At 34.8% G+C, this 10,631-nt stretch overlaps 1 protein-coding gene across 1 annotated transcript; it reads right to left on the reverse strand.

Moving 5' to 3' along the window:
• Positions 1-739: 739 nt before the first annotated feature.
• LOC132732196 (guanine nucleotide-binding protein G(q) subunit alpha-like) lies at positions 740-3,151 on the reverse strand. Its single transcript, XM_060718584.1, has 2 exons — positions 2,884-3,151; positions 740-887 (listed from the first exon to the last, which is right to left on the reverse strand). The coding sequence occupies exons 1-2, from the start codon at positions 3,057-3,059 to the stop codon at positions 755-757; spliced, it is 309 nt and encodes a 102-aa protein (XP_060574567.1). The 5' UTR covers positions 3,060-3,151; the 3' UTR covers positions 740-754.
• Between the last annotated feature and the right edge of the window lie 7,480 nt (positions 3,152-10,631).

A 10,631-nucleotide genomic window follows, 5' to 3' on the forward strand; every position in this document is an offset into this window, starting at 1 on the left:
TTTGAGATACAACCTTTTGACAAATATTGATTTAACTTGTTAATTTTCAGAATCCATTTAAAATACTCACTGAGGATATGCATAACCACAAAATACATTGAAAATGTTAAAAATGTCATTTTGTGGAAAAAAGTGAGTTACAACCGTTTTGCGCTAAGCCCACGATATGAGCAAGATTTGCAATGGTTTCATGCATCCCCAACTCCCAAACAGAAAATTATACTGACAAATTTCTTTCATTATATGTATCCTGTTATCATTTTAATCACAATATAAAAATTTATTTTAAATCCTTAGACAGCAAATATATAGCATTTAAGGGTTAAATGGTCTGTTTGGACAAGCCTAAAGCCCATTTCCTAGTTCAAACTGGACAATACTCGGGCGTGTTACTTGAAGAGTGTGGCAAAAGTAGGGCTTAAACTTTTCATTCCTGGGTGGAAAAGCAGATTACTTGCACACTGAACCTACAGTACAGAATAAACCCTCTAGCATATTCCAGAATGTGACATAATTAAATATAAAATGGACAAATAACCTAAAATGGCCATAGTCTGTCTAAAAATGACACTTTCTAGTCAAGTAGGTATACCATATTGCCTATGGAGTGATAAAAAAGGTTATCTAAATATTATACTATCCAAGTCAAATGGATATTCTATATTGCCTCTAGAGTGATGAAAACGGTTATCTAAATATTATACTATCCAAGTCAAATGGATATTCTATATTGCCTGTGGATTGATGAAAAAGGTTACCTAAATATTATACTATCCAAGTCAAATGGATATTCTATGATGCCCGTGGTTGGGGATCTCACTCGAAGGATATCCTGTAAAGATGGTAAATAATCGGGCTGCGTTATTCTGTCAACATCATCAAGGTAACTGGAAAATAAAGAGAAAACAAGAGATTATGTATTAGGGCTGTCATTCAGTGCATATCGACGATAAATCGATATAGGATGACAAGTATCAGTGAATTTTCATAATTTATAGAGATTTAAATAATCTATCAAAATTATCGATTTTTCCAAATGTGTATTGATTATTGATCGGCAGAAAAAATATCAATGATACATCAATATCGTCTCTATCAAGACAGCTCTATTATTTATGTGGTTTTTGTAAAAACTTGTAACAAAAATAAAACCATTAGAAGTGACTATCTGAAACAGTGACAATCAATAACACCACTGTCCACCACTAAATCAGCTTGTAAGCAATTGCTTTTGAATATATATACCCTGTCAAATACTAGTTATTACTAATGGCAACAAGTGATTGAAAGGTCACCGATGCGTTTTTTGTTTGTTAAATGTTTAGTTTCACAGCACTCCAACATAATGTAAGTCATATGGTGCCAAAATGGTGCCAAAACAATCAAGATATTATTGCTTATCACAGGTGTTACAAACTTCTCCTGATTGATCTTATTGTAAATCAGATCTGTCTAAAAATAACAAAGTTGCATCAGTTTTAGCAAAAATAATTAATTTGACCTTCATTTTATGGTCGAGGTGAAGATAGTAAATATGGTTCCAATGTTTCATTGAAATCCAGTAGGCAGTTGCCAAGAAATAAGCCCTGAACTGTCAAGAAATAGCCCTGAACTGCCAAGAAATAGCTCTGAGAAACAGCCCTGAGACAAACATGACCCTACATACAGGGACTAACCATCGGTTAAAACATCTGATATAATAAATTGATGGATTCTGACCAGTGTTCCCTCTGTAAAAAAAACAATGATAAAAGTGTTATACCTCGCTTAGAAAAGGATAAAAAATTTAAAAACAACAATTTTCTTCATTATCCAACTGCATACTACAAGCTTTCATTTTACGCCTTTTCCCCAACAGTATTTCAGTCATATAGGCAGGTAGTTTCCAAATCATCGTACCTGGAGAGTTACACCAGTACTAGACTACCTTCCTCTGCGCTAAACTACCAAAGCATCTCCCGTGGATCGAACCCACGCCAGAGAGGTAACTGGATTAGAAGTCAGGGCTCGAATTTAACTTTTTTGGCCACTAGCAATTTTTTGCTAGTGGACAAATTTTTAACTAGCAAAAGCTGAATTCAACTAGCACTTTTTACGACAATGATGTTTTAATTCCAAAATTGTTTAAAATTGTAATTTATTTGGACGAGTTCGAACTGCCCTGGGTACGAATCAGCAACGTAAATTTTCACTCAAAAACTTGATTTAGGGTACAGGGATTCTCATCAAATGTCAATCTACATGTAAAAAAATAATAATGCAATATTGTCGCCATACCGACGATGTCTGGTCTGGATTATGCGCACAACAATCGGCGCAAAATATTTTGGCAACATTTCCATCGTCATCGAGTTCGTACGTAAGACTGACTTAATTGCAGTTCTTTCTCCCAATTTTTAACCGTTTTAACTGAAGGTCTGATTGTCTTTCTTTTGATAGACCGTGAATCATCTTCTGTACTCAGAGTATTGTTATCGGAAGACACATTTGCTTCAGTAATTGGAAAGAAGTTCGTTATTTTTCGTTTAGACATTTTATTCCGATACACAGACAAAATGACATTTGGACTGGTTTAAATTTGTGTACTTTTTTAAGCGAGGTTAAGGTATAGAAAATGTAAACCTGTCTGCGCACATAGTTTATAACTCGGCTTCCTGCGAATATTACGCCCCATTTATATTTTGGCTTTTCCTGACGAGCGTATTCCATTTTTTCTTCAACTCGCAAAAAATTGCGAGTAGTCATAAATCTAACTCGCAAAATCATTTTTCAACTAGCATTTTGAGAGTTTGCGAGTGTTAAATTCGAGCCCTGGAAGTCATCGACTCTTAACCCCCTCGACCACGGAGGCGGTCAATTGAGAATTTCATTTTGAAGACTTACTATTTAGCCGAATCGGTCAGCTGGTACTCTCTCCTCCTATCATAACACTCCTGTATTCCACTGTCAGCCCACAAAGCTTTGATAGCCTCTACAAACTGTTGTTCAAATGATGTTACTGTCTCATGATCAATCTGCCGTATCAAATTTGCATTCTCCTGAAAGTAGAGTAAAATCATAGTCTAGAATACGTGTCCTAGGGAGAGAATGAAAATTCATTGACATCTAAGGGGGAGAATTCATTGAAGACTAGAGAAAAATCATAGTCCAGTGTTTATTTTTCACCAATATATTCAGCGAAATTCGGCCCCATTCCCCCCTCAAAATAGTATGATTTTTTTCCCCCTCAAAGCCAAAATTTCCCCCTATACAGCAGCCCGAATTTGCCTGCAATGAATATCATTTTTTGCTAACTGCCGAAAACTGTTTTATTTTATGCCTGTAACACTGACTGTTAAGCAAGGTTGTTTACAAATCATTCTCAGGTAGGTAAGGGGAGCTACTCCCGGCGTCCCAACAAGTTTAACATGCGACGCGTCAGTATTTAAGATCCGTATATCAAGAAAAAGCAAATAAAATTCCCCCTCCTATTGCATTTTTCCCCCTTCAAAGGGCACAACCCCCTTCCCTGAAAAGTGAGAAAAAAAACACTGTAGTCTAGAATATGTCCAAGGGAGAGAATAAAAATTCATTGACATCCAAGGGAGAGAATTCATTGAAGACTGGAGAGCTCTCATTGATTCAGTGCAAAGTAAATTGACGATATATCAATATCAGACAACAAATATTGGTGATACACTGATATATCGATAATTACATACTTTATGTATTAACTACTTGTCTGCAATTCCTTTTTTCATACCTGTTAAAATACATTTATGTTCTTTTCTAATTTAGGTCTTGTTTATAATTTATGCCTGTTGCATGATTTTTGCTGACCATTTTTTGTCATCACTGCTATGAAATATGCTTCTGCCTACGTTTTGTTTCTAGACATTGAATTATCATAATCATATTATCGATTTTTTTAAGATGTGTATCAATTATTGATCAAAAGTAAAATATCAACGATACATCGAAGACAGCTCTATCGATGACTATTAATATCTATTTATCTTCTAGTGTTTCTCTTAGTGTAAACATCATCTGGCTTTCTATGAAGAAAAATTTTCTGTTTATTTTTGTGCAAGGAAGAAAACCTCTCTTATTTCTTTGTTTGTAAACTTAATCCCCTTTTATATATACCGAGATTAAAGAGATTGCCCACCTTGACCAAATTCTCATTTACCAAATGGACATAGCTATTTAAGACTTTTTTTTTTTAATGACTTACTGTTACCACAATTTTACTAAGGAAGAATATTGTTTCATGACTTTCAGCAACTGTTATTTTCTTGAGACATTTTTTCATCAAATACCAGTACATATACTACATACACTGTGATTTTTCACCCTATATAATGTCTCTTCCCCTTGCATATTTTCTTTAAAACCATACAAATTTTATTCCAAAAAATCAGAACTTTCACTAGCTTTTTATAAACTGGGGAATTTTAGTGATAATTCTTACCAAAATCAAGAAACTTAAAGGCCTCTTCCTAGTTAAGAGTAAACAAGCAAATTCATTGAATTTATATCCCCCGCCGAGTACTGGTTATTATTAACACAAAAATTAAAGACATAAGGCTTTATTTATATATTAATCATGGCATAAACTGTAAAATTCTTTGAACTTGAAGCCTTGTACCTTCAAACAAGAAGAGTTTTTAAGTTTTCACTATATACATATAAGGAAAATCTATGACCCCTGGAGTGGGGCCAATTTTGACCCCAGGGCTAAAATTTGAACAATTTTGGCAGAGGACCTAAATGTTATATCATATACCAAATATCAAAGCTCTAGGCCTTGTACTGTCAGACAAGATTTTTTTAATTTTGCATTTTTGAAAACTCCTTTTCTGGCCCCGTGTGACTGATGATTGTGATTGAAAATTACAAAATTTTACTAAGTCAAGGGCAATAACTCTAAAAATACTAAAAAATATCCAGGCGAAAATACCCAGGTGCACAACTACACATACTGATCAACATTCCTGTAAAGTTTCATGACTCTAGGTAAAATACTTTTTGAGTTACATGCGACACAAGTTGAACATTACAAAATTTTACTAACTCAAGGGCAATAACTCTAAAAATACTAAAAATATACAGACGAAAATACCCAGGTGCACAACTACACATACTGATCAACATTCCTGTAAAGTTTCATGACTCTAGGTCAAATACTTTTTGAGTTACATACGACACAAGTTGAAAATTACAAAATTTTACTAAGTCAAGGGCAATAACTCTAAAAATACTAAAAATATCCAGACGAAAATACCCAGGTGCACAACTTCACATGCTGATCAACATTCCCATAAAGATTCGTTGAATTCCAGCCATTAGTTGCAGAGAACTACTCCGGAAACGAAATTCGGACAAAATTTTACTAAGTCAAGGGCAATAACTCTAAAAATACTAAAAATATCCAGACGAAAATACCCAGGTGCACAACTTCACATGCTGATCAACATTCCCATAAAGTTTCGTTGAATTCCAGCCATTAGTTGCAGAGAACTACTCCGGAAACGAAATTCGGACAAAATTTTACTGAGTCAAGGGCAATAACTCTAAAAATACTAAAAATATCCAGACGAAAATACCCAGGTGCACAACTTCACATGCTGATCAACATTCCCATAAAGTTTCGATGAATTCCAGGCATTAGTTGCAGAGAACTACTCCGGAAACGAAATTCGGACGGACGGACGGAAGGACGGATGGACAACGCCAAAACTATATCCCCCTCCCGATTCCATCGGCGGGGGATAAAAACCACCGATACAAGAACATATGCTACCTTCAATGCAAAGTTTGTTTCTTCTTTTCATAGTAAAGCAATTTCAACACTAGAAAGTATATTGCTTAGAACAGTAAAAATCTTGAAAAAGAGTGACCCTTTGGAAGCAATGAAAACAAAAAAATTACATAAAAGTTGCAGACTCGGTTTGATTGAGTCTGTTCATGAGGGATAAAGGAGATGGTAACATCCCAAATGCCCTCTAGCCCAAGCTTAAGCTGTATTTAATCTACAACACACGTCAACACTGTAAATTTAACATGGCATATTATCGTGAAAGACCTCAGACAGGGCTGGCAAAATCTGATTTTGATTTCCTCGTCAGTATCATTTGAATCATTTTTTTTCTTCTTGTCCGTATAATATTTTAAGAGTAAATTCTTCAAAAATAAACTTGTTCGTACAGGCTGTGGCACAACATGGGCAAAATAGACAACTGATTTGCTGGCCCTGCCTAAGCTACCTCTCTCTGTGCTTATTAAAGTCAAAATTTGGCATCTGAGTAAATCTATTAATCTAAACCCATCGGTTTAAAACCATAAATCTCCTGTCAACAACATGGTTACCAGCTTCATCACATAAAAAAAATCAAAGGTACATAATTGCTAGCCGCGATGGGGTTCAATCCCCCATCCAGGGCGAGCTATTGTTTCACCGGACAAGAAACTTTTTACTTTTTCCTTAATACTGATTGCCGGCATGCTTTCTAGGGAACGGAATTGAGTGTGTGTCCGTAACAGCTTCTTACACTATCAAACTATAATAACGAATCGTCGATGTAGTTTCTAGTAAAAGCCGTTGAACTATGAGGCATCCATGGTTTAAGGATTAGATTTATTAACGACAATGCCGTCACTCTTAATACTTAATACCGTAGATACAAAAATTGCGTCACAAAATATTTGTATGATAATCATAATAATATAGTATTACCAATTTAATCAAAACAAAGTCCCCAGTAAATATGTGTACATAATTAGTGTTCTGTATATATTACCGTGGTAACTGTTTCAACATTATAATGATTCTGTAGTAATGGTAACCCAATACCAGCGTAGAACTAAAAGCTAATCATGCTTCCATAATATTATTAAACAATATCAATATCTAGCCCAACGTTTACCGTGCAAGTAACAAAGGAGATATATAATATACCATTAAGCTTATAAGGTCTAATTAAAATATGAAATAAGTCACATGACTTGCGTTACAATTAAGCGGAAAATTTCAGACATATAATGACAGGTAGTTAAAAGACGAGGCAGCTAATATAATCATAGTAAAATCACAAGCACCTGCAAAATTTACTGCATGCTAATTTGCATGCTAATTTTAACAAATTGTCGCTAAATACTATGTCTTAAACCCATAAATTATGTTGCCGTTGACAACAGATTTTACCCGTGCGGCCAGTGCAGACCAAGATCACCCGGCTCATCAGTGGTACCACTATTTGCTATTCAAGCAATACTTTCTAGTCAAATTTTCCATTAAAATGATGTTGTTTTTTTTTTTCAAGATTAAAACATGGACAACAATCTGGAAGAAAGGTGATTTCTCGGAAGCATTAAAAACAAAACAAAAATTGAATGAAATTGTAGACTTGGTCTGATTGAGTCTGTACTGGAGGGATAATGAAAATGTGCAACTTCCCTCAAGCCCCAATACCAGCTTGAGCAGTACTCAATTTTCAACACTTAATAAATGATCTCAAAGGACCAGAAAAATATAGCACTTAAATGAAGTATGAAGTCCGTTTAAGAAATTTAGCAAGGTAAAGGTCAAAATAAATGCAGTAAGTAGTTTTAAATTTGCTTCCTCATTCCCCTATGGAACAAAAGTTCACAAAATGAAAAGGCAAAGGCCTCTTTGAAAAGCCCCACCTATGAAAACCTTTTTTAGATGATAATACAAATAATATTAAGAGTTTGTTTGATACAACTGCCAAAAATGTAGCACAATATGATCACTTTACACTACAACCCGTTATTGGGCTCATGCTGTGGTCCAAGGTCTCTACACCACGTTATAACAAAGTCCATTGGGAGCCAAGGCCTAATGAGCGTTAAACCAAGGTAAGCATCACAACTGGGTGGCAGCGTATCTATGTTGTATAGCAATACAGTATCAGGATACTTACATTAAATGCAGTGTTATAGTCCTTAGTAAATAATTTATATCCACTATAACTTTGTTCTGTTAAGTATTCTGTTTAATTCTGGCTTAATTCTCACCTTAACAACTCAATCTTGATTAGATCGTGCCTAAGATCTCAGTATAAATACATCATGCCGCTGGCTTCAAATAAGGCTGTCATTGATGGAATATTTTGTATCAATATATCAATTTGTTTAAGTTTGTGGTTAAATTCCATTTTCAGTTGTTGGAATCTGGATTTCAGGTTTTCCCCCTTTTCTGATTTTCCCCTTCAGAAAGTCACAGGTTGTTTTGAAAATTGAAAAAAAATCACTGCCCAGGTCATATGACTTAAATGGCTAGATTTATTTTATCATAATTACGGGTCCAAGTAACCTTCACCATTTTGATCTGAAATTGGGTCTGGCACAAAGAACTCCTAAAGTGCATCCAAAAAAAAAAAAAAAAAAAAAAAAAAAAAAAAAAACTGGCAAATTCTGCCTATGATTTTGTAATATATATTTAACTAGAACTATCGCTGAATGCGATTCATTCCCCAACCAATGTCCTTGACAGAAGACGACTTAGAAAGGTGGTTAAGGGAATAACTTTAGTGGCACAAATACATATACATAAAAAGAAATTATCTCTGGTGATAAACAATAGCGATCAGTAATCACATGTGTCGTCTCATAATGGCCAACTTCATGATGGGACAAATTTTGTGACTGACAGACAGACGGACAGTGCACAACTAGACTTGGTACTGATCATTCCTGTAAAGTTTGGATGAAATTGCACCAGTAGTTTATGAGGAGTAGTCCAGACAAGCTTTTGTGTATCTGGCAACACACAGAAAAAAACACCTTTTTGTCAAAGGGCCATAACTCGGCCAAAAATCATTCAACCGGAAAACCCGTGCAATATGCTCAAGGACTTGAGCTATAGATCAATCCTGTAAAGTTTCATTGAAATTGCATTAGTGGTATAAGAGAAGTAGTCCGGACAAACTTTAAAATTAAAAATTATTAAAGGGCCATAACTCTGACAAAAATCACTGAACCGGAAAATGCTGACAATATGCACAACTAGACTTGGTACTGATCATTCCTGTAAAGTTTGGATGAAATTGCACCAGTAGTTTATGAGCAGTAGTCCGGACAAGTTTTGTGACGGACGGACGGACAGACGGACAGACAGACGGACGACGGAGAAGTGATCCCTATATGTTGCCACTACTCCGTAGATGCGACACAAAAAGACAAATTGTACAGGTAATAGTATAAATATATATTGTCAAATCATGTTTGACACAGTTACAAATAACCTTTCATGTTCCCAATGAACTAAAACAAACAAAAGCAGTAAAGTTAAGAAAACAGCATAATTATGTCAAAATGTTATTTAAAGTGGAAAAACTTTGCTATGCACACTGAGCTTACTTGTGACCCTTCATATATTATAGAGTTTCAAGTGAATATTGTTCTGGTTTCAGAGCAATTAAAGTAAATGTAAATTTCCATGAAATACTTATTTGTGGTAAGTATGCAGTGTCTAATGAAATATTTACATGTATTACTGGTAAGTATACAGTATCTTTATATATTAAAGTTGAAATAAATGGGGAAAAAAGTCCATATGTTATGGAAGGGTATTTGACCTTCAATTGTGACCTTGACCTTAAGCTGACACATGGGCAACATGGGTCTTGCACATCCCCTTTGTTGAGGTGAATATTTGAGCCAAATTTGAAGAAAATCCTTCAACTGGTATAGGATTTATAGAGCTGACACGATAATGGAGACGGACTGACCGATGAGACAAAGCGAAACCATTATAGCCCCCTCCCCCCACATTTTGTGGTGGGGGTATAATGACTCATTAACATTTCATAACTCTTAAAGATACTATTCTGTTTTTTTTAAACATTTTAACATCCCAAAAACTTACAATGATTGCATGTTTACTCTATAATATTGTGTATTTTACTTAAGCTAATCACACTGAATCTGCTCCTATTTTGAAGCTTATGGGGGAAGGTGGATTCCCACCCCCATTCAATTTTGCTATCCCCATCTAAGACACTGAAATCATGCTGCTTTTTTACTAACTGCTCATCACAACTAGTGAACTACATGACTAAAATAAAAGCAAACAAAAAACATGCAGTATCTAACTCATATTAATCATACTGAAGTAACTTGATCTTAGATGTGACTAGAACACCAGGAAGTGGCCGTTTCAAGGTCAGTAGAGAAAAGTCATTCCCTTAAAGCAGCAAGCCTCCAGATTCATGCTGATTTTCATGAAAAATTTGAAAATTAATTTTAAAGTATAAAATTGTGAAGTAACCAAAAGGAAGCAATTTTTTACATTATCAATTGCACTTACATTCCATTTAATTTACCATCAAAATATGCATAAATAACCCTTGCTGCATTAGTAAAGCAGTTGAAATATAGAAATAATTACTGAAAAATCAGCCATTAATTGCAAATTACATGTCAATTATTACTTGAAGCTTGAATCTTTTACTTGAATCTTCATACATTTCTTTCATGCTTGATTATATTGAAATATTTTGGCTCATCTGAAGGCATGCAGCTTTAAATTTGAAAAGAGGGACATGATGCCCCTGAAATCGCTCACCTGTATATACATTTAGGCCCTGGGCCCAAAGGGGAATTTTTAAAACCAAAAGGGGTTTTATTTG

Source organism: Ruditapes philippinarum, unplaced genomic scaffold (assembly GCF_026571515.1).
Source record: "Ruditapes philippinarum isolate M1 unplaced genomic scaffold, ASM2657151v2 ctg16933_1_1_1_1, whole genome shotgun sequence".
Classification (NCBI taxonomy): Eukaryota; Metazoa; Mollusca; class Bivalvia; order Venerida; family Veneridae; genus Ruditapes; species Ruditapes philippinarum.

What these genes read in the sequence shown, in the direction of transcription:
- LOC132732196 (XM_060718584.1), bottom strand. Translation starts at nt 3,059, where the DNA reads ATGATTTTACTCTACTTTCAGGAGAATGCAAATTTGATACGGCAGATT. An exon ending in CTGACCGATTCGGCTAAATA is followed by an intron (nt 888 to 2,883) that starts GTAAGTCTTCAA and finishes TTTATTTTCCAG; the next exon opens with TTACCTTGATGATGTTGACA.